The sequence below is a fragment of the Microtus oregoni genome, unplaced genomic scaffold (assembly GCF_018167655.1).
Source record: "Microtus oregoni isolate MIOR12 unplaced genomic scaffold, Mior012 000040F_ref0000088, whole genome shotgun sequence".
NCBI classification, from domain to species: domain Eukaryota; kingdom Metazoa; phylum Chordata; class Mammalia; order Rodentia; family Cricetidae; genus Microtus; species Microtus oregoni.
The window spans coordinates 18,746,539-18,770,713 of NW_024543207.1; the positions used below are offsets into that span (position 1 = coordinate 18,746,539).

Sequence of the window (24,175 nt, forward strand, 5' to 3'; positions counted from 1 at the left end):
TTCCCTGTAGGGTGGTCATGCTTTCTTCGCGTGCGTTTCCGGCACGATCGTGTTGTTTCTTACACAGGGCATATATCTTGACTTCCCCAGCTAGGACCCCCGCCGCTGAGGTCCTCGGGAATCAGCCGGAAGTACCGCGTGCGAGCTGGCTGTCCTGCTTGGTCGCGGTGTGCGATCCGCGTGTGCAGCCGCGTGGGCCATGGGGCGGCGGGCGAGGGGCCGGCGGCTGCAGCCGCAGGCTGAAGGCGCGGAGGACGACGCCGAGGGCGGCAGGAAGCGCGACCAGGCGGTAGGCACGGGGAAGGAGGGGCGCCCCGTGGGCTCTGGCTTGGTGACTTGCTGGTGGGCCGGGTTAGCAGGGATGGGGGATTCGCTCAGCCCTTGCTGTCCTGCCAGGGCTGGGAAGGTGGCTATCCCGAGATCATCAAGGAGAACAAGCTCTTCGAGCACTACTATCAGGAACTCAAGATCGTGCCCGAGGGAGAGTGGGACCAATTCATGGACGCACTCCGCGAGCCCCTCCCGGCCACGCTGAGAATCACTGGTTACAAAAGGTAAGTCTGATGTGTTTTTGCTGGGGTTGTGGACTTGGAAGCTCTGGGGCGGGAGATCGGGTGGGTGCAGGGGAGCAGCCTGGGTTGCTTAGGTTTTGCGGGTGGAAGGTCAGATTATGGCGAGAAAACTCAACCCGAGAACGTTCCTGTGGGGGGTGGGTGGACTGATGGGTTCAACTGAGGAGCATGGAAAATTTGTGGCATCCAGTTTGCCTCTTTCTCCCCGCCCGTCATTGTACATCATTCCTGAGACTTGTCATAAATAGAATTGAAGCTGGGCAAGAGTGCAGCATTGCATTGGACTTATTTTTAAGGTGTATCCAGCCTGTGTTCCAACGCGACACAGTAGAACCAGAGGAGTTCTGGATTTAGTAAATTGGTTTTGTTGCTTTGCAAGGTGAATTCTTTTTAAAGTGGTAAAAATTTAATTGGTTAAAAACAAGTGTGGGGGTAGGGTGGGGTTAGGGTCAGCATCACTTCTAGGAGCCAAGAACTGAACCCGTGGGAGAGGTACCCCAGATGCCCCCTGTACGTATTCCACCATGCCTTCAAGATGCTGAGCAGAGTCCTCTGCCCGGCACCAGGTCAGCTCCTAGCCAGTGCTGGCAGTTCAGAGATCTGCAGGGCATGGAGTCTCCATCTGTACCTGCTCCAGAGGCACCTCCAGATGAGAGCCACCTGAGGGGCACGCTGCCTCGGGAGCCCAGGAGAGGGGTTCAGAGAAGGGGTCTTTAGAAGGACCATCCGTGGAGTCAGCATCGGAGGCACAATGGGAGCAAGAAAGCCGCAGCTCTACGCAGCCAGGGAGAAGGCTCAGGACACAGGCCCGGCTTGCAGAAGCAATTCCCTGAAGCAGGAGGGATAGTTAAACTGGAGATTGTCAGACTGGAGACCATCGTAGCCGTCCAGCCTTAGGACCAGTTGCTCTATGGAGCCAGTCCAGAAATGCTGTACTAATTTCCAGAGCATTAAATCTGTCCCCCAGTAAAACATCACAGAATATTTCCGCCACATCGTAGGAAGACAGGTCAAACTCAAGGGAAAAGGGGGGAACCCTGGGAGAATTCTATCTGCTACAAGTTGATGGTCATAGAGGTGCCAAGCCTGAGTTGATTGAAATGGAAACAGGCCAGGAGTGGATGGCAGGCTTGGGACCATCCCACATTTTTGGTTCTCATCCTCATAGAAACCAGGTCTTACACAGAAGAGATGCTGTGGGGGTGGGCCCAGAGGAGGAGCAGCCATAGTGAGGACAAAGTGAATTCTTAAAAATTAACAATGTCGGGCCGGAGAGATGGCTCAGTGGTTAAGAGCCAGGTTCATTTCCCAGCACCCTTATGATGGCTCACAACTGTCTATAACTCCAGTTCCAGGGAATCTTGACATCTTCCTACCAAATGCACATAAAATACAGTTAAATAAATATTTGTAAAAAATTAACAGCCCTGGATGATTAAGGAACGCTTCAGAGTTGGTTTCAGTTGAAAGGTATTTTTAGTCTTAGTTATTGCATTTTTATCAACTCACTTTTTGTAGTCACTGTGAAAATTGCCTACTTTTTTTTTTTAATAGCCATGCAAAAGAGATTCTCCATTGCTTGAAGAACAGATATTTTAAGGAGTTGGAGGATCTAGAGGTGGATGGGCAGAAAGTTGAAGTTCCACAGCCACTAAGCTGGTAGGTACAGAATCCTCCCTCATGTTGGGCGTTTCTTAGATTTCTATTCTATTTATTGTATTTATTTTATGTTTTTGTCCCTCATGTTGGGCGTTTCTTAGATCTCTATTCTATTTATTGTATTTATTTTATGTTTTGTCCCTTGGATGCATTTCTCAGCTCTGTCACCGCTGTTGGCGTAAAGAGCCTGGGTGAACTTTTCAAGCATCTCACGTTGTTTTCCCTGATGCTTTTTCCAGCCTCAGACTGGTGTGCACATGTTCATAAAGGACTTGCCATTCGTGTTTCGCACACGGTTCAGTCCTTTGGTCTTTGATGATCCTGAGTGGCTTTTCTCACTTCTGTTCTCAACCCCGAGTTTCCCACACCAGAATTTCAGCGTAGTTGCTTTCCCTTCAGAAAGGGAGACCAGACTCGGCCTGGCAAAGCCTCACCCCTGGCTGGTGTGGCTTATGGCCCAGTGTTTTCCAGCACAGCTTCCGGGCAGAGTCAGTCTTCCACTGTGTCAGGCAGCCAAGCACTTCCGTGGTGTGGCTTTCATGACCTGTGATCCCCGAAGCCTAAGGCATAGGGTGCCTCCTGCCATACCTCAAGTGCTGCAGCCCAGCCCAGAGGCTCCATACCTGCGTGAACAGACTCAACAGATGTTTTCAACTGTGGTTTCAGGTTTCAGATTTGGGGATCGAGTTTTCACAAAAAGAAAAGTATTTTTTAAGTCATTGCTAGATGAATTTAGTTAAGTCTTTTCTGGTAACTTTGTAGGTTTTGGCTATTTTGTGCTTTTTATTTTGAAATGGGGTCTCATTGTGTAGCCCTGGCTGGTCTGGGAGTTGCTATGTAGACCAGTCTAGCCTTGGAATCACAGAGGTTGAACGCCCTGACTCCCTTCTGTTGGAATTAAAAGCCTGTGCCTCCGTGTCTGCCGTTTGATTATTTATAAATTGGTGTTGTTATCTTTTAGTTTTAGGCAATCAACACAAAAGATTAGGGTTTTGTTAATCATGACAGATAGCTGGCCTCTCCTCACTGGCCATTTGGATTTGTGGTCGGTCTCCTTAGCATAGTTAGGCACAACATGCCATTGAAATGAGTACTGGGTATCAGACACTAGAATCAGGGTTCAGCGATGAGCCAAGGCTATCATCACTGCTGCAGAGTACAGAGACCTGAAGCCTGTGTCGCTGCCCACCCCCAGTTATGCATTTCTCTTAGATTTTAGTAGTTTAGAAGGTAATATACAGGAGAATGACTTGCATGTTTGTTGTTGTTGTGAGTCCATGAGAAAGGAAGACACTGTCAGTTGTTCTGGTCGTTGACTGGTTAACGGGTGGCGGCTTCTCGACATGTAACCACCCTGGTAACTCCCCAGCGGGCTGACCTCTCCTTGAGCCTTGGTTGGAGACTGGTGGTCATGGTGCCTGTGCATTGCCTGATGGGGAGGCATCTGGCGTCTTGGTTTCCCGAGGAGTTGTTGCTTTACATCACCCGGAGACATTTGTCCTGTAACCCTTGTACAGTGATTAAGCAGGAAGGCCTTGCAGATGAGCACACATCTATGAGACATGCTGTTGTTGTCATTCTGTTCTCCATTTCCCCACAAACTCCATGGAACAGACTCTTGCTTTGAATAGCACTTGAAAACCTAACTCCGGCTAATGCCATAGCTGCTTTCCCGTGTCCTTTTCTAGAGTTGGGCGTCCAGCAGAGCCTTTCAAAGCCTTTGGAGAAGGGAGAGGAAGGAAAGTGACTCTTTCTCTGTCAACGGCTGGCAAGGCTATGCTGTGCTTAGTTTTCTGAGCACAGCCGGAGTATGATAAAAGATTAACTGCGTAATCAATAGCTTTTCCCATTATCAGCGACAGTTACTTAATCAGGTGTGCATGTCAGTGCTGGACACTGGGAAGACTCCAGCAGTCAGACAGCAGCTTTTCGGGACTTGTGGTTTTCTCTGCTCAAAATGCAGCCAGCCATAGGATCTTCTCTCGCCTTTGGCCACAGTGGGGCATAGTGTAAAAAGATAGCAGTGCTGCTTCTGTCTTCCGAGAAACCTCAGATGGGCTTTAAAATTCTTTAAGACATTCATTAAACAAAAAAACCCCAAACATGTCAATAGATTTTTCTTTGGGTTGCCAGCTCACAAAAATGACATGGAGACTTATTAATCATGAAAGCTTGGCTCACTGCTTAGTCCTGTTCCACCAGCTCTTATACTTTAGCCCATTTCTGTTCATCTTCATGTTGCTAAGTGACTTGTGGCTTTTATCTCTCCTCCTGCACTTCTGCTGGCGACTCCACCTTACTTCTCCCCAAAGCTCTCTGTCCACAGAAATCCTGCCTAACCTCTTTTTCTTCCTAGCTATTGGCCATTCAACTCTTTATTGAGCTGTTCAGAAGGCATTTTGGCAAAGACACGTCTTCAGAGTGTACAAAAAGATTATTTCACCTCAAATACACAAGTTCATGAGTATTCGGTCTTAAAAGCACATGACTTAAAATATTTGCCATTGCTGGTGAGGTGGCCTAGCCTTTGGACCTGCACTTGGAATGCAGGGGTAGGCATAGAAATTATGTATATATGTATTTGCTGGCCGTTCTAAAGATGTGTGATCAGTTTGGTTTTTTTATTCATTTTCACTTAAGCATTTAGCCATTTGGAAGTTGTAAAATATTTTAATTGTGAGTTCACTAGCTGTCATGCTCACTACAGGAGAACTTGAAGCTTAGTAATCGTCTACCTTAGCTGTCGGTACTAGAAACTGACCCATTAAGAACATAGAGGCTATTTATTGCTCAGACTATGTGTAGGTTGCTCCCCATGCTTGAAATGAAAATTCAGTTCTTTCTAGTAAGTCCCAGAGGTATATGGTGTTCACACTGATGCTCTGGTGACTTGGTAATTTGTACAGTTTTACTGTCATTGGTCACAGACAAGTTTGGGGTTGCCAGAAGTTACATCAAATTTGGCATATTGCTACTCTGTTTCAGGTGACAGAATGGCCCAGCAGATTCCTCAGATACAGCACTAGGAGCCAAAATTGGGAGTGTCTGTATTACTGCCTTCAGTAAACCAGAATGAATGCCTTATTTTTTTTTTAACTGCCTGATAAATCGAACACAACTTCAAAGTGTACTGTCTTGAATGGAGGATACTGTGTGTAAAGTCCAGTCAGTTCCATTTCTGTAATTCAGTAGACAGAATTATCACAGTATCTCAAAACGTGGCTGTTGAGTAGGGTCTTACGATGCTCAATGCTTGTTAGCTCTCTGTACCACTCCCAAGTTTCAAATTCGTCAGCTGTGTCTGTTTTCCAGTCAGCCTGAACTCATTGTCCTGGCTGCTGCCGTGGCTACAGATGGACACACAGAACCTTTGTGAGCATTGTTGTTAACGGAGCTCATTGTCTGCTCCCGGCGAACAGTCCACAGTGACACTCGCATTGATCACTGTCTCACCTGCCGAGTGTGACGTTGGGCTAATGAGGCATGACGAGCCTTGTGCTGTGGGTCACATCAGAGACCTCAGACCAGGTGTGGACACCTTTCCCAGTCCTGACCTCCTGAGGATAGAATGTGCATAGGTGACAAGGGCAAGAGGCTGCGTTGGTAACCCTGGTCCAGGAGGTAAAGATGAGCACAGCGGTGGTTTCCTTGTGGAACTCTGTGTAGAAATAGAAAATAGTTGAAGACAATCATGATCAGATATTTGTCAAGTATTTGCATATCTGCTACACGTGCCTTATTATGTGAAAACGGTGAGTTTCTTATCTTCCATCTCCTCTCATGTAGGTACCCTGAGGAACTTGCCTGGCACACAAATTTAAGTCGGAAAATCTTGAGAAAGTCCCCACTGTTGGCAAAGTTTCATCAGTTCCTGGTTAGCGAGACCGAGTGTGTAAGTTGGTTCTATGGGTGAGCTTGGCCTGAAAGCACCTAGTGCTGCATCGCCGAGCATCCACTGCAGAGGGGTGTGGTCGGGTCACTATAGTTGTACTTTCTTGGTATTGATGAGTCTGCCTTACTGTCTCCTCGCTGACATGGCTTAGGAGTTGGACGGGTGCAGGACGAGGCAGTCACTCATGGTACTTCTGTTTAGTGTAACTCCTTTTTCTTCCATTTGCCTGTCGTCCAACAAAGTCCGAGATTTTAAGACTGCTTAGTGGACTATGGAATTTATCTCGTTTACTTTTTTTTTTTTTTTTTTTTGGTTTTTCGAGACAGGGTTTCTCTGTGGTTTTGGAGCCTGTCCTGGAACTAGCTCTTGTAGACCAGGCTGGTCTCGAACTCACAGAGATCCGCCTGCCTCTGCCTCCCGAGTGCTGGGATTAAAGGCGTGCGCCACCACCGCCCGGCCTATCTCGTTTACTTTTAATGGCATCGTTAATTGACACTTTATCCTATTGTATCTTCCCATGTATTTTTCCCTTTATTTGACATTTACCAATGAAAACAAATGCTTGTAGCTGTGGGTCTCATAGGTGCTGTCCTCCTGGGTTGTAGCAGGTGTAGCTCTGGATTATTGCCTGATGGCCACTTTCTTTCCTATACTTCCAGCTGCTTGCTGCTCTGTAGATAGGAGGTTGCCCTTGAGGACGCTCACCCAAACAAACCTAAGCTCAAGAGATGTGGTACCAGCCTCCAGGACTGTACTCACATTCCAGCCTTGGTGCTACTGGGACATTCGTACATCTTTAGATAGCAAGCGACTATCCATTAATTTGGAAATACCTCCTCACTGAATAGTTTGTGTGATACTAGAGGTTTTCCTGTTCTGGGAGGGTTACGGGACCTTTTCCTTTATACATGCCTGATTTGAAGTACTGTTTTCTTATTGTTCTGGTTTTCTCCCCAAGGGAAACATCAGCCGGCAGGAGGCCGTCAGCATGATCCCCCCACTGCTGCTCAATGTTGAGCCCCATCATAAGGTAGTGTACCAGACAGAAGAGGGGAGGGGAGGAGGTATGGACAGTGTGTCCACTCCGCTGAAGCCTCTCAGCACTGCTAGCCTTTTCCTCCTGCGTTTGTTTGATAATGCTGTGTATTTTAAGGTTTTGTTTTGTGGTTTTGTCTTCTTTCTTAGAGTACACATAGCTACACAGAAATTGCTTCACTCTTAAAGGTTTTTTTTGTTTTTAACTTAGCAAATTATCTATACAGGTATAACCTGTGGTCTTTTTGGCTAAGTCACGTTGACTCCATGGAGCTCATTAGTTCTGAGCATCATCGCATAGTTTTTAAGTAAATTGTAGTCTTGACTTTGTCCCCACAACCCTCTGGGAACAATGAGGAAAAGGCAGAAGGGAAGGGAGTGGGTCCTGCTGTGGAGCTGATATTCGGTGTCTTGCCGGGGCGACTCCTGTTCCTGGTTTCTGAGTCTGTGGCTCCCAGCGTCATTCTGTCCTGTCCTTCTGCAGCCCGTGTCTCTGTCGCTGTGTGACTTCTGCTTTTATGAGCAGAGAACATTCTCTCTGTCGTGTTGAATGAAATGAAGTCAGCATATTAGAATGACTCACAAGATGGCTTAAGATCAGATGTAGAGTCTTCCAGCTTTTAAAAAGTTGTGTGTTCTTGTTTGTTTTTGTAGATCTTAGACATGTGTGCAGCCCCTGGATCGAAGACCACACAGTTAATCGAAATGTTGCATGCAGACATGAGTGTCCCCTTTCCAGGTAATCACTGGGGCCAGGGAAGCTGTTCAGTGAGTTGAGGGCGACTAAAGTCCTCCCTGCTTCCCGGGCAGTGGAGTGGCCTGTGACTATCGTGAAGGTAGCGCTGTGTCGGTGTGTTCTCAAACCAGCATGCTCAACTCTGAGAGCCTTTCTGTATGAGCTGCCTGTACTCGGACATGGCATGTATACATGAGCTTGGGTAGCAGCTTCCCTGCTCTGTTCAGTTTCTGCCTTAGGTAAGGAGCGTGGCAGGTTATTCTGGGTAGTTGCTGTTAGCCCCTCCATTCAGATCCCTTCGCCTTTCAGCAGTGGCTGTGGCAGCACTGGGTGCTATATTTGAAGTGGGGGGGGGGGATAGGCAGTGGTGCGGGGAGGTGGCAGCCATTTTTGCAGTGAGCCAGTGTCTCCTGAGCAAGGGCGCAGCATGCCTAGTGTTGGCCAGGCTTTCAGCGCTGCCCAGCCCTAGTTCTGTTTCAGTTGCATACCTAACTAACAGTGTAGGCGGTTTCTCTCCCTTTGCTTGTCTTCTTTTTAACCCTCATCTTATTGATAGCTGTCTGTTTTTAGCTCTTTCTGTGCCGTCAGTGAAGGGCCTTACTTAGCTGGCAGGAGCAATTTCTCTCTGTTCAGATGTTTTGTCCTTGCATTGGGAAGAACGGTCCTGGCTGTAAATGGTGTTAAGCTTCTTTTGTCTTTTGCTGAAGTGTGGGAGGAACCAGAAATGAGCAGGGGTACTACTTGGGAAACTTCCCAGGGGTGGTTCTGAGCTTGGGACGTCAGCACCATGTAGCAGGGCCAGCTGATGGGCTCAGGTGACAGGACCCCGCCTCTCCAGAGCAGAGCTTGCATGTGCAGGGACTTGTGTGCCCTTCTCTCTCCGTCGCCCTCGTAATTCGTAATCCTAGAGAAGACCCGAGCACAACAGCTATAAACAGCTGCTAACAAATGAGACGTTCGGGTGCAGCTCTTTCTCCCTTTTCTAGAAAGCCTGGGTCTTATGTTTCGCAGAACGTTCCTTCTCACCTGCCGACCAGAGGTTGTGGTTGTGTGTTTCAGGGAATGCTTCTCCTGCGCATCCCATCTGACTACAATTTTATGTTCCTAGAGGGATTTGTTATCGCAAATGATGTGGACAACAAGCGCTGCTATCTGCTCGTTCACCAGGCCAAAAGGCTGAGCAGTCCCTGCATCATGGTGGTAAACCATGATGCCTCCAGCATCCCTAGACTCACGGTAGATGTGGACGGAAGGAAAGAGATTCTCTTCTATGATCGAATTTTATGTGATGTTCCTTGCAGGTATTTATATTATTATGAGGCCAGAAAGCCCACAGTCTGTCAGGAAGTCCAATCACATGTGGATTAGGTGAACTGAAGTAGCATGTAGACGGTGGTGCACATGGTCACTGTGGCCAGGAGTCTGGGAAGGGCGTTAGGTTGCTGGGGTGGAGCAGCGTGATGACCAGCGCCAGACGAGAGAGGACATCCTTGAAGAATTGGAGTTTGACATGCATGCACACACACACCAGGATGAATTTCAAGATATCTCTGGATCCATTTGCATCCCAAGTATTCTCTTGGAGTGTGTATATAAAAAAAATGTTGGGGTTTTTTATTGAAGTTTGTTACTTAGTTAAGTGAAAGAAATTGAAACCTTTGTGAAACTCATTTTCTCTGTTTGTTGATAATTCAAAATTAATGTCAGAAGTGACTTATCAGAGTCTTAGGAAACCTCTTTGGGGAAACGTTATTTTCTTAAACATTTACTGCTCGTAGTAGCACTTAGTAGAAACTGTAGCTGGTAATGCCAAGTGTGGCTGAGTTAAAACGCATGGTGAGTGCGTGTGAAAGCATGGACGGTGAGCAAAACCAGCCTTCTGTGTGCAGCATCCTAAGTCAAATACATGGACTTTCTTATCTCCTTGGTTACGGTATTTAACTTTGAAGGACCTCTGTTCCACCCATGTGGATTTATATATGGTATTAAAATCAAAAGAAAAACCATTTTTTTTATATTCTGAAAATAAGTTAGTCTTACAAACACTTGGTTATAGGCTGACGAAATTCCTGAAATTATGGTAGGGTTTCTACGATAGGAGCCCTTGCATCCAACCAGGATGAGGATGTGTTCCGGGTCTTTCCTCCTGAAGCTGTGCAAAGTTGTAAGCTAGGACAGAAACGGACCCTGGTAGATGAACTAGGGTGATGGGACCTGTCCTGTAAAATACACGTGCAGTTAATAGCAAATCAATGCAGAAAGTTGGTAATTGTATTCAGTCGGCTTGATTGAATTTACTGTGGCACAGCCTTTGCAAGTGTAAGTCTAGTTTTAAAATATCATTCTTTATTAATCAGTTTTCTGAGGAGCATTTTTGTAAGGGCCTGTGTTACAGGTTAGTGTGGCTGGTACAGGCTAAACATGCCCTAGTTTGAATATTTAGAGAGCTTCAGAAGCCGAAGCACTTTGAGTCCTTGTCAGATCTGCAAGTGAGCAGCTGCACCTGAACTCACAGCCAGAGCAGTGCATGCTCAGGTGACCCATAATCATCCTCAGGCTGTGTGTGTAAGGTGTGTGCAAAACCAGTGCATTCGTGTCTAGGATTGGTTCTCCTCATGCACTTCCAAAGACATCCAGAATTTATTTTCTCCAGAGCACTGGGAATAAGGAATCCTTCTCCCGTGGAGGGAGGCTCTTCAGAGTCGAATGAGGGTCTCTGCTCCTGTGTTTCCATTTGGAACTGAGTGTTGGTGTCGTGCTCTGAGACCTGCAGTAGACAGGCACTGTCTCTGTGAGCATGGAGGTGCTTTAGTCTGTTTTTAGACCTGCTTTGTGGTCCAGCCTTGGTCTGATGTGCTTGTTAAACATCTGCCCAGGCAGTGGCTCAGTTCTTAAATGTCTTCTTTCCAGTGGGGACGGCACGATGAGAAAAAACATTGATGTCTGGAAGAAGTGGACCACCTTAAACAGCCTGCAGCTCCACGGGTAAGTGAGCTGGTTAGACCCGGAGACGGGCAGACTACCAGTGTGCTGTTTCCCAACTGACTGTCTGCAGGTCGTTACTAGCTGCCTTGTGAGCGTATTTGCACACTACAGCTTGCTTTAAGGCAGTGGTTCTCAACCAACCCTTTGGAGGTCGGCTTTCAGTATCATGCATATCAGATATTTACATTATGATTTTTTTTTTTTTTTGATTTTCGAGACAGGGTTTCTCCGTAGCTTTTTGGTTCCTGTCCTGGAGCTAGCTCTTGTAGACCAGGCTGGCCTCGAACTCACAGAGATCCGCCTGCCTCTGCCTCCGGAGTGCTGGGATTAAAGGCCTGCGCCACCACCGCCCGGCTACATTACGATTCTTAACAGCATAATTATAAAGTAGCAGTAAAATAATTTTATGATTGAGGTCACCACATGAAAAACTATATTAAAAGGTGCAGCATTAGGAAGGTTGAGAACTTTTAAGTCCTTTAAGAGTAGTAACTGCTATTTTATTCTGCCTAGTTGTGTATATACTTATTGCCTTTTATGACCACCTCACCTCAGATCTGAAGCACGCATTTCCTCCCCTGTAACTGACCTTGGATCTCTCACAGTAGCATCTGCTAGTGCTTAGTGTATTGCCTTGTTTGTGTGGCATTCTTCCGTAGTTTTAATTTTACGTGTATGAACTTTTTGCCTGCATGTACATATGTACACATTGTGCACACCTGGTGCTGGTGGAGATCAGAGAAGGCATTAGCTCTTGAGACTGGAGTTTGGGATGGTCGGTAGTGAGCCACCATGTGGACGCTGGAAGCAATCCCAGGTCCTTCACAGCTCTTAACTGTTGAGCCATCTCTTCAGCGTACACACGGCATTTTCAGTGGCCTTTCTGTAGAGCTTGTTGTGATTTTTTTTCTTTTGACATGAAGCACATGCCCGTCAGTGTGCACTAGCAAAAAGCGACTGCAAAGATTTAATTGTTTATTAAATGCTACTGGTTTTGTAAATGGAGGAAAGGGTTTATGTTCTCTGTAGAAAAACCACATATCTGAATAAATTTGGAGGTTTTACGAAGAGGTTCTCCAAATACGTTGTACTTTTCTTGTTAAACTGTTGAGAAATGTGACAGCAGAACAAACTGTGCAAGTCGATTTCTTCTTTAGGAATGCACACTGGCCCCTAGAAGATCACACTGACTTCATTTGCAGTCTTGGAAAGTGTTTTGTTTGCTTTTATCCTGAAGTCTGTGTGTGGTGAGGTGGGTACGTACTCTCTGTGCCTCTGCCGTCTTGTGCTAACCTGCTGCTCTCCCTTAGCCTGCAGCTCCGGATAGCAACTCGGGGTGCTGAGCAGCTGGCAGAAGGCGGCAGGATGGTGTACTCCACGTGTTCCCTGAATCCTGTCGAGGATGAAGCCGTAATAGCGGCTCTGCTGGAAAAGAGTGATGGTGAGCATGTGTGCTGGTCTTTTGGGGACAGTGAGTGCACTGCTGGTGAATGGGTGCTAATCCCATGAACTGCAGCACGTGTGTTAGGGTGGACGTTACTGTGATGGGCTAATCCCATGAACTGCAGCACGTGTGTTAGGGTGGACGTTACTGTGATGGGCTAATCCCATGAACTGCAGCACGTGTGTTAGGGTGGACGTTACTGTGATGGGCTAATCCCATGAACTGCAGCACGTGTGTTAGGGTGGACGTTACTGTGATGGGCTAATCCCATGAACTGCAGCACGTGTGTTAGGGTGGACGTTACTGTGATGGGCTAATCCCATGAACTGCAGCACGTGTGTTAGGGCGGACGTTACTGTGATGGGCTAATCCCATGAACTGCAGCATGTGTATTAGGGCGGACATTACTGTGATGGGCTAATCCCATGAACTGCAGCACGTGTGTTAGGGTGGATGTTTATGTGCAGCTCTTAGCGTTCATTTTACTTCCTCAACCTGCAAAACCAAGTAAGCCGCTGTGTCCTCTTGCCACCATTCGGGGTTTTTTCCCCTCTGGACTTCTGGTTTTAGGGTTCGCATGTAGGTGGGTAATCTAGCTGTTCTCTCATGACGGCCTTGTTTGCCTCATGTAGGGTTTCATCCCACGTGTAAGCTGAGCAGTACCCAGCTGTCTGTGTGACCCCCTCCTCGTTCACTGCCTCATCAGTGGGTGGGGCTTGGGCTTCTGCTGTGAACATGGTGTGTTAAGAGTCCCTGGACAGCCTGCTCTCCATGCTTTGGGATGTGCATCTGCCGGGCATTGCTGAGCCCTCTGATAACTCTTGTTGTGATGAGGACTCACAGGGCTGCTCTTTGTACTGACAGACAGCATCTTTGTCCTCCCTGCACACAGGGTTCCAGTTGCGTCATGTCCTTGCCAGGCCTGGGATTGTTTTGTTAGTGTCCATCCCACTGATTTAAGGTCTTAGCACACTGAATTGCCCTGGGGCATCAGATGGGCAGTATTTTCAAACAGTATTCCAAAACAGCATTTTTCACAAGGCTTTTTCAGGTGCTTAAGTTTTAGCATTTTGCTGAAGTGTTAGCGTCCTCCATTAACTTAACCTGTATTGGAGTTTTCTAAAAGCAGAGAGTAGGTTTTCTCCACGTTTCAATATCCTCACAAACACGGAGGAAGTGTACTCACATCCTGAGGCGTGGCGCCCACACCTGTCATCCCTTGCCTTGGGTGTGTTGTAGCCCTGGCTGGTCTGGACTGTGCAGTTGGTCCTCAGCTGAGTCTTTAAATGAGATTTAATACATTGCATTTGTATTCTTACACATCAACCTTAGTAAAGATAGGATTTTGGAATAATTGTTTAAATAGTATTTAACCTCTAAAAGCGCTTGTGGAGAAGGAAATGAGGAATGACATATTCTCCGACCCTCTCCAACGTGTGCCGGGCGATGGTGGCGTGTGCACTCAGGAGGCAGAGGCTGTTTCTGTCACTGCTTAGTCACCAGGCTAAGCCAGGAATGGGGCCTGTGCTCACAACGTCAGGAATAGAGGGAGCAAAGGAACTGGGTTCGAGAGCAGTCTGAGCTGCACAGACATAAGCCCAGGGTGGGGATGTGGCTCCATGACAGCACACACAGCCCTGGGCTTTGATAGCAGTGAAGAAACAGTGTGCTCTGGAGGTGTGTGTAGGATTGAGGGATTCATCCTCTTTGGGGTGCCCTTTTGTTGATGTAAAAGCTGACTGGTTTCTTGGTGATGAGTTGTCTGACTAGAGTCGGTACTGAATGCAGCTGAGCTCACCCCGGACACAGGTGATGGAACTAACAGCCTCGCTTCTGTCCTCACGCTTGGCATTTGGTCCTAGTCACAGCTTTGAACAGGAAATGGAGCAACAGAAAGTGCTTGGGTTCTGGGTACGCAGGGAGTGTCAAGCATCAGAGTTGGTACAGTCCTTCGTTAAGCTCTGGCGGTGGCTCACAGGCATGGAGACTGCAAACGGGGTGGGCTGACTGCAGCTTATGGTGCCAGCTCCGCTTCTCTGCTCCTGGATGTGGCCCACTGACCCTGCTGGATGGAGAACCAGTGTCTGTGTTGCGTTTGCTTTGAAGGAGGGAGGCTCGTCGAGCAGACTGCTGTGAAAGCCCTGCTCCCTGCAAGGGTCCCTTTGGGTGGGGTCTTTGCTTCTCCAAGGAGCTCAGGTGTTGCTTTCACCAGTCCATGTGGTAGCAGGTTAGATGGGGACGGATGCACCCACTGTCCAGCCTCCTGTGGCGCCACTGTTGGAGACTGAGGAGCAGTGTGTGTTTAGTTTACACTTGCCCTGCTCTAAAGTGGGAAACTTTAGAGAATTTCCTGGGATAGAAAGCTTTGAAACATTCAACTCTGGGGTGTTAGACAAAAAAGCATGAAGACTCAGATCACCTGACCAGTGTGTGTATTGAGTTTTAATTTGCATTTTAAGAAAATAATGAAATGTCTTTTAGTGAAGTTACTGCACTGCGTCTGTCACCACCCCAGAGGGTTCTTTGTGGCCATTAGCATTCACTCCGTCCTACTCCAAGCCACTTTCTGCCAATGGACTTGCCTTCCCTGGACATTGTTAGAATGAAGCCACATTGTGTGGACTTTCCCGTTTCTTTGAATGGGCACAGTGTGGCAGCCTTTGGGGCTTTCCTTGGGTGTGTTTCTAGGTGCTCTCGAGCTTGCTGACGTATCTGCCGAGTTGCCAGGACTGAAGTGGATGCCTGGAGTCTCCGAGTGGAAGGTAATCTGCAACGAGGGCTTTAGTCAAAGATTTAAGAGCCATAAACATTGGAAAACATTCGTGTTTGGGTATTGTGAATCAATGCATCACCTGGTTGTATAGTATAGAATCCACTCACAGATTCTATTTAAAGACAAATACTGTATTACATGTGTTTTTCTGTTTTGTTCCTCATATAGAACCCGTCTTTACTCTCATGCCCATAGATTAAAGCCTTGTGCCTTTTTAAGTGTGTGTGGGGGTGGCAATTTAATCTTGCTTTTATAAAAAACAAAACAAAATGGTTCTTTGACCTTCCTGCTATGTCTGAGATTTTTTTCTGTTTAATAAATAAATAACCTGGTCTGGGGCTTTGATGCTGTTTGTCCTGGACTTTGAGGTGAAGGAATTTTGGTATTTTTAAAAGATGCTATGTAAGTTATTTGCTGTGCGTGTTTTAGCTTTACCTTTGGAAATAGTCTTTCTGTGCTATGTGTGCTCTCACAACTCCCCTGTGTACTTCACTGTAGTAATGCTGCTGGTCTCTGCAGGTCATGACTAGAGATGGGCAGTGGTTTGCAGGCTGGGATGAGGTTCCCCAGGGCAGGCACACACAAATTCGACCTACTATGTTCCCACCAAAAGACCTGGAGAAACTGCAAGCAATGCACCTAGAGCGATGGTAAGTTGGTGGCACTGTGGGCTTTGGAATGGGGAGATGATAAGCTCGGTTCCCATTGGATGCAACTGGCAATGTTTACAATGTTAGAACTGGTTAGAATCTCAGAGTTAATGCATGAGCTTTTCATTGTTAATCCATTAGTGTGGAGGAATTGTCCAGAGCAATGGCTTCATTATGATAACTTCATAAATGCATGCCGTGTTCCTTGATCATCACGGCCATCCCTTCATTCTTGTGTCTTCCCTTGTTCCCCTACACGAACTTTTCAAAGACAATGTGAGTGAGCTCTTCTGTAAGTGGGGCTGAGAGTTTGCGGTTAGGGAAGATCTGGTCATTTGCCTGACATTTTATTTATATATACTATTTTAGCCTTCGAATACTTCCGCATCATCAGAATACTGGAGGGTTCTTTGTAGCAGTATTGGTCAAAAAAGCATCAATGCCGTGGAATAAGCGTCAGCCAAAGGTAAGGGCTTTTAAATCCAAAACCAGCCAACAGGGCATTGGACTTCACCTCTGTTCCTGTAAGAGTTAGTTCATTTGAGATGCAGAGCAAAGTGGAGATTCGAGGGGTGAGGATGCTTGGAGAGGCTAAGCCTAAAGGAAGAATTCATCTGAATTTCAGATTTCTCCAGAAAACAGGTACTTCTCACAAAGAGATGGTGAGAAAGGCCATTTGGGTAGCACATTCTGTCTCCATCTTAAAGTTGAGCTACTCAGCAGCAGTTGAAAGGATGTGAGATTGAGGGTGGGCAGGACGAGGGGCTGTGAGTCCAGAGTCCTCTGACATTCATTCACAGGAGTCCGACACCATGGGGCTTCTTTCTGCCCCCTGTATGTGCTGGCCACGAGTGAGGAAATGTTATTCCCTCATGTTTGTTAGCCCAACCACTGTTTATAGCTCATAAACCAGACTTGTGTGGTTAGAGACTGTGGCCTGGAGTTGTGCAAACCTCTGTTTCTTCACATCATCTTGAATTAGGACTAACACTGCTCAGCTTTGCAAAAACAAAAGGAACTGTTTTCTCAATGATTGCAGTGTGCTTTGGCCACAGTTAAAAGGTGGCCCAGGGTAACTGTTTGAGATCCAGCTGTGAAGGCGGATCTTCTGGGTGTAGGCCAGGAAGGTCCTTACTTTGAGACTGTGGGCCTAACTCCGGGGGGGGGGGGGTCCCCAACCCCGTGGGAGTAAAGCTTCTGAGCTGTACTCTTTCCTGTTAGAGGTAGGATGCTGAGCTGTACTCTTTCCTGTTAGAGGTAGGACGCCAACCATGTCAGTCTTCTTTCTCCAGTGCTGTGCTTATCAAGAAGTAGAATTTCCTTGGCTGTTGCATTTTACTCGTGCCAGTGTGTTTAAAGGGTTGTTTCCAGGGAGTCAATTGAGGTGTGGTGTCAAGATGCCTCGTGTTTGCCTACAGTGTTTTAATAGTGGCATGCATTTAGTTAGCTATTTGAAGCTGGTGTTGAGACTGGAGTCCTCTCCTGGTCTGTCCTGTGCTCTGTACCTATGCTAGTGCTCTGAGCTGTAAGTGTGCTGTCGATTACCTACACTGAGGAGCCTGCCGGCCCCTTGCTACTTGTGCGGTATAAAGGGGGCTCCCCTTTGATGGGTTCTTGCCTTTCACAGTCCGTTGTTTTATTGCAGGGTTCCATGTTAGCATGTCTCTCTCACTGCTACTTTTCTGTGTCTCACTAAATTTGGGTGTGTAGCCTGCCCTCTGTGAGTGAGCAGTGTGCACTGCGGGGGTGCACTCCTCATGGGGTAGTTAGTGTATTACTAGTCAGTCATGGGGAGCAGACATGTGCTATGTCTTTAAAGAGAAGCTGTGGACAGTGGGCTATTTGAGACTGTTACTCTGACTTGGATTTGGTGACCTGGGGAAAATCCGGAACTTGCCTTCACTGAAGCATCCTAACTTGTAATCTGACTATGGAACTGAAAGATTGACTCTCACAGATCTTCTAACTGTAGGAAGGACACAGCGCTTTATAGATTGTGTGGTGTTGTTAGTGGTTGAGCCCCGGGCAGCGTGCACGTTGGACAAGTGTGCTAGAATCCCAAGAGCTTCCACATGTGACTGAAACCTTTAGTTTTACTCCAGCCAGCTTTGTGTCGTGGTTGCTGCAGTTCCTGGAAGAGTGCAGTCCCCACAGTCCTCTTGGTTAAGTTTCATCAGTTATGTGCCTGTGCCTTACCCAGAGCAGACACAAGAACAGCCTGTCTGTGCTGTCCTCTACCAAGGCCAGCCTGTGGGGCCACCAGAGAGTTGGCTCTGAGTGGACGGTGCCAGCACATTCCATTCGTAAGAGCAAGTTCTAAAAGGGATATGGTTTTAGAAGAAAATTTTGCTGTCTTCCAATGCCATAGAAAAATACAACTGGTTGATGTGAATTTGATAGTTTTAATTTTCTTGCAGTGGTGAAGTGTTACTGCTTTATTATGAAAATGAACTTGTTCCCTTCAACAGGTACAGAGTAAATCTTCAGAGCCCAGGAAGACCACAGCATCCAGTTCTGTGGGTGCCACAGAGAGGAATCCTGGAGACCGCTCTGAGCTGGACGATGACTCAGAAGTAACCCAGTGCACTGAGAACACAGAGAGTAATGAAAAGAAAGATGGCGTGTGTGGGTGAGGAGAACTATGCTGGGCGTGTAAGCCAAATGGGATCCCAGAGCCTTAGCTGTGGCCATTTCCAGGGAGTCGGGACAGCACAGCGTCTCTGTTAGGCTCTGTAGCTTGGAGAGTACCCACAGCTTGGCAGACAGTTGAGGCCCGAGTGCTGGCTGGGGCCAGTGGGTGCTCTGGAGTGGGCTCCTGCCGTGCTTGCTGACTGCCTTTCCGCCCCTCATTCCCTACTAGGCCTCCTCCTTCAAAGAAAATGAAATTGTTTGGATTTAAAGAAGATCCATTTGTCTTCATTCCTGAAGATGACCCTTTGTTCCCGCCTATTGAGTAAGGATCTTGACATTTGAATCCTGCTTTAGAAAGTTTGTTGTAGCAAAGCAAATACATTACCAGTCACATCCAACTGGTGTTTTGTAGTTAGATCCTCCCTCCTTACCGTGCCTGAGAGCTGGGCAGGACTGGAGAAGTACTAGCCTTACCAGCTGGGGGTGTCAGTTGGGACCCTGTGTAGGTTCTTCTCACCCAGTTGAGGAGCAGCGGCCAAGGTTCCCAGTCTGCTCTTACTTAGGAAATTGAGGAGAGTAGGTCCGGGTAGCATGGAATTACCCTGCATAGGGAACACAGAAAAGCGTGCATTGTAAAAATGGTAGTGTTTGGCCCAGTGTGGGAGTTTAGGCTCCAGCTTGTAAGCGCTGCTCTTAGAACAGCCACTGGCCTGGCTGTCCTGCAGGCACATCCTGCTTGTGCTTTGAGACGAGAGGCAGTCTGGAAGTTAGGTTCTCTTGGGTGCTGTGAGGTTCGTAGACAGTCGGCCGTGGGCTGTCCGTGTAAGCAGCTCCACTGTGTTGACAGGAAGTTTTATGCCTTGGACCCTTCATTCCCGAGGATGAATTTGTTGACACGAACTACAGAAGGGAAGAAGCGGCAGCTTTACATGGTCTCCAAGGAGCTGCGGAACGTGCTGCTGAACAACAGTGAGAAGATGAAGGTGGGGCTGGCGGAGCTGAGCAGGGCCTTGCATACCCACACTGCTTTCACTTGGGAAGAGTAGGTTCCACTGCCCACATTTTGTTTTCTCCCGAGACAGTTGTCCTTTGGTTTTCCAGCCTGGTGGCTGTGCCTCCTACAAAGTGAATGAACCGCCTTGTTCAGTCTGCTGGACTATCAAGGCAGTGACATAAAGAGCCTCTGTCTTGATGCATACTGAGATGTGTGCAACTTATTCTTGTGCTTAATTGTTGAACTTTAGGTGTTGTCATGAGCTGTGGACATAGAAGTGGTTGGAACTATGAGTTGATTCTTGTATACCAATTTCAGAAAGAGCTGCTTCTCTTTCCATCCCTTTCCAAAACTGCTCTCAGGCAGCCCTTACTCCACAGTGGAAGGGGCTGTAGTAAACAATTGTCCTTAGTTCCTGTTTCTTGTCATTTTTAAATTACAGGTCATTAACACTGGGATAAAAGTCTGGTGTCGAAATAACAGTGGTGAAGAGTTTGACTGTGCGTTCCGTTTGGCACAGGAGGTAATTGGAAATGGAAAGTCCTAGCCATGGTGCTGAGACAGCCGAGAGGCCTTACGTCATGCATGCCGCTGGACTTGAGTACTTGAAGGCTTGCTAGACAGCCGAAAGAGGCCTTACGGCATGCATGCTGCTGGACTTGAGTACTTGAAGGCTTGCCAGAGCTCACCAGGCCACCTGAACCATCCTTGAGTTCTTCCAGGGCCTTGACCCAGGGGAAGAACTTAGTCAAGCCCTGAGTCCTACAGGAAAGCCCTTCAGTAAATGTACCCATGGTATCCCAGTGCCCTTTCTCTACTCTTACAGGGGATATATACATTGTATCCATTTATTAATTCCAGTACCCATGGGATCCCAGTGCCCTTTCTCTACTCTTACAGGGAATATATACATTGTATCCATTTATTAATTCAAGAATCATCACTGTGTCCATGGAAGATGTGAAGACACTGTTGACCCAGGAGAACCCATTCTTCAGAAAACTCAGCAGTGAGGCCTACAGTCAAGTCAAGGACTTGGGTGAGTACAGGGATCTAGAGGCTGGCTAGTGTTAACTTCATGAGGTCTGTAGCAGGCGTTTCTACTTCTAGGGAACCTTTCTCAGTCACATGTACTAGTGTGGGCACTCCTCTGTATGGGTTCCACATCCTCAAATTCAACCAGTCATGGATTGAAAATATTTGAGAGAGAAAAAAGTCATGTCTGGCTGGGGATGTGCTCAGTTGACAGGGGTCTTCTATTAGCAAGCTCAGAGCCCCATAAACTGAGCCTGCCTGTTGTCCCAGCACTCAGGACATGAGTCAGGAAGATCAGATATTCAAGGTCATCCTGGGCTGCACAGCAAGTTATGAGTAAGAGTTGTGGTAGGACATTCACTCCGGAGGGAATTTGTGACTTACAGATAACATTGCAGAGGCTGTAAGTGGGCGGTGTGTAAACCCTTGCCATTTCATATGAAAGACTTGATCCTATTTTGAGGGTTCTTTTCCTTTGTCCCTGTGGAACCCGTACTGCTACTAGGCAGCACCCCGAGTTTATAAAGCACTTGGCCTGGCTTCTTGAGCCCCGTTTGGCTGCACCTTGCAGGATTATTGCCTGGGGTCCTGGTCATGAGGCCCACGTCTGTCTCTTCTACCAATCTTGTAGGCCTCTGGAGTTCAGGTTCCCCTGTTTTAGTTCCCTGAGACCCGTGGTCGTGGTTGCACTGTCCCCTTACATCTCCTAAGCGTCCATGTTAGGTTACTAGGTCACGGTGGTGACGTCTTCACCAGGTCCTTCTTTCCTTTGTTTGCATTCTTGTGACAAGTGTGTGTTGGTGTGTACAGACAGCTCACTCTGCAGCTGCGTGGTCCTGGGTTTGTTTGACCTTGTCCTGTCCTGTGTGAGCCACAGGCACGCAGAGTTCTGTAAGCTCTTATCTCCTACTCCATCTCCTCAGCAGAATCACAGTTCAAAGGAGAGATTATTTAAAACGAAGCAGGAACTTGATTTTTTTGTAATTCCATGAAGGTTTATTTTCTGTCTTTGGTTGGTGTGTGGACATGCCTGTGCCATGCTCTGCATGGAGAGGTCAGAAGACAACCTGTAGGAACAGCTTTCTTCCTCACGGGGTCTGGGAGCAGACTCCAGTCTTCAGGTTTAGACAGCAAGCTCTTTCTCCAGCTGAGCCATCTTGCTGGCCTTCATTCTTCTTTGAGGTGATGAGAGATAGGACATGGTAACTGAGATTATTTTGGGCTTGGTGTAGGAGTTGGAGCTTTATTATATTTAACCTTGAGTGTTGAGAATTGGCCAGTAGCTAGCTCTCAGTCTCCTGCCCCTGAAAGTTGTCATCCTCTTGAAAACAACACTGAGCTTTGGTTGTGGCCAGGAGTGAAAACCTTGGCACATGTGTCTGTTTTCTCTTTTCCTACAGCAAAGGGAAGTGTTGTGCTGAAGTACGAACCGGATTCTACGTAAGTGTGTATGCCTCACTATTGGATAAGTAGCCTGACATGGTAGCTCGTGGTATAACCCCAACACTTGAAAGCTAGGGCAGGAGGGTACCAGACTACAGCATTGGGGCCTGGCCTTTGGGGAGTTCCAGGCAGCAAAGCAGCAGAGGTAGGAAGATGCAGCTACCGGGTGGCAGGAGGTCGGGCAGTGGGTACGGCTTTTTTTTTTTTTTTTTTTTTTTTTTTTTAAGGTTGCATGCCAGTATCACTAATGTAGCTAACAGGATGCTCAATGCTTAACATGTAGCCTTCTTTGTTGACAGGAATCCAGATGCCCTCCAGTGCCCCATTGTGCTGTGTGGGTGGCGGGGAAAGGCTTCTATTCGAACTTTTGTGCCTAAGAATGAGCGGCTTCATTATCTCAGGATGATGGGTCTGGAGGTATTGGGAGAAAAGAAAAAAGATGGAGTCATTCTTAACAATGAGAGTTTAAATGAGAGTTTAGACAGCCCAGAGCAGCCCGAAAATGATGAGGGTGCCGAGCAGACAGCACAAGAGGCCAGCATCTCAGACAGCATCACTGGCTGTGACCCAGCTGCAGCTGAACCATCCCGGTGAAGACATCTCCACATGCTGAACTGGCTGTTAGACGAAATCCAGAACATCCTTAGCTGCGGAGTATATTGATAGGGCCTGTACGTGGGTGGGTGGTGGCAGTCTGGGGAGCTGTATTTTCTAGCATTTAGGAGTCGCTTCGGCAAATTGGATCCATGTTTCTGCTACTAAAGGCTAAAGCAAAATAGCCTTTGCAGAAGTTCAGGTCTCTTGTTGGGCCAATGTTGGCCTAGTCTTTTTAAAATTATTTATAGTAAAAACTACAACTCTTTGGGAAACAGCTCTTTGCTTTAATAATGTTTGGACTGCACATTGGTGCGCCGTGCGGTGATGCTGACACCTGAGGCCTCAGGTGACTTCTGTGCCTTTGCATTGAAGGGTGAAGTAAGCGATCCCAGAGTGAAAACTAGAGAATCATGGCGGCAGCTTTGGGGACAGTTCTGTGCTCACCCAGCAGGTGCTTTAAGTGGGGTTGCAATTACTTGGGTCATGAAATATGAGCTATTATGATAATAAAGAGCTATTAAGATTAAAAAAAAACCAACCGTATGACTTTGATTTGCTCTTAGTTGGCTAATTGAGGAGGAAAACCTTGCCTCAGGTGTAGGCCGGAAGCAGGGCTACTGCGGAGTTGTCGGCCCCTGTGTCCTGAGCAGCTTCCCCTTCAGTGAGATACTACAGACTGAACTAGGGACTGCCAGGTCCTTGGCCTGCTTCTGGCACAGAACCAACCTCATGCTGGTTGAGCCACTGCCGGTTTCGGCGTTTAAGAATGGCGAGGTAGAGCAGGGTGGAACTGTACTATGTCCCCTCCCCGGCAGTGCTCCGTCTGACTTCCCAGAGCAGCCTTCCCTGCCAGCCTCACGTTTAGAAGTGACTGCTAACCCCTTATTGCACACACATGCAGGGCAGACATGGCACCTGCTTATGTCTCTGTCTCGGCCTTTTCGACACTGCCCTGTCCGCAGCGTTTGCTCTCGCACAGATTGTCCGGGCAATGTTCTTGGAGTAGCGTTTTCTTTCCTGTAGATGTAATGTACTTGATCTCTACTGGTGAGCATCAGTTATAGTTTGGGGTCTTGCCTGCTGAACTGCCTCTGAGCCAAACAACACCTCTGGGAGTTCAGCTGCACCTGCTCACAGCTTGTGGCTGTTGACAGCCCCTGGGGAGGGTCACAGGCCCATCTCCTGAAGTCCAGCTACACCATACCACATGTTGTGACTCCACCTTGGAGAGGGGCTAGAAAATACAGGCTGAAGACAACTAGGGTAGAGGCTCCATCTAAGTGGCTGTGGGAAAGCCATCTGCTGGTCAAAGAATTGACACTGTCCTTTAGGGAGAGGGGCGCTCATGGCACTGTTAACAGCCCTCCCTCACCTGCTCTATAAGTAAGCCCTGTAAACTTGCTGGTTTCCCAGAATGAGCCTTGGTAGCATCATGGAGTTTTGGTGAAGCTTGTTGGAGTCTTAGGAGGGGTAGACTTTGCTTATATATTCCTTGCCCGGCAAGAGGAATTTTAGCAACAGTGGGGCACCTTAGGTCTTATTTTTGAGTATAACCTTGAGGAGACCACTAAGCCAAAACCACTGGAAAAACCTGAGTGCTAAATGGCATGGTGACCTTCTCAACCAGTGCCACCCAGGCTGCCTCCTACAGGTGTGGGTTAGTGGGATTGTGGGATGTTCCGACAGGCGGTGCAGCTGGGGCTCCTGTCCCTGTTGGTTTTCTGTCTCC

General features: G+C 47.6%; 1 protein-coding gene across 1 annotated transcript; it reads left to right on the forward strand.

Annotated features, from left to right (window-relative positions):
* Positions 1 to 10: 10 nt before the first annotated feature.
* On the forward strand, positions 11 to 22,979 carry Nsun2 (NOP2/Sun RNA methyltransferase 2). The gene is made up of 19 exons (XM_041632222.1): positions 11 to 289; positions 397 to 554; positions 2,127 to 2,231; positions 6,018 to 6,123; positions 7,082 to 7,153; positions 7,813 to 7,897; positions 9,003 to 9,195; positions 10,805 to 10,879; positions 12,190 to 12,320; positions 15,012 to 15,085; positions 15,616 to 15,746; positions 16,116 to 16,212; positions 18,215 to 18,375; positions 18,607 to 18,699; positions 19,225 to 19,360; positions 19,814 to 19,894; positions 20,272 to 20,410; positions 21,807 to 21,846; positions 22,149 to 22,979. The coding sequence occupies exons 1-19, from the start codon at positions 200 to 202 to the stop codon at positions 22,441 to 22,443; spliced, it is 2,262 nt and encodes a 753-aa protein (XP_041488156.1). The 5' UTR covers positions 11 to 199; the 3' UTR covers positions 22,444 to 22,979.
* Positions 22,980 to 24,175: the final 1,196 nt, after the last annotated feature.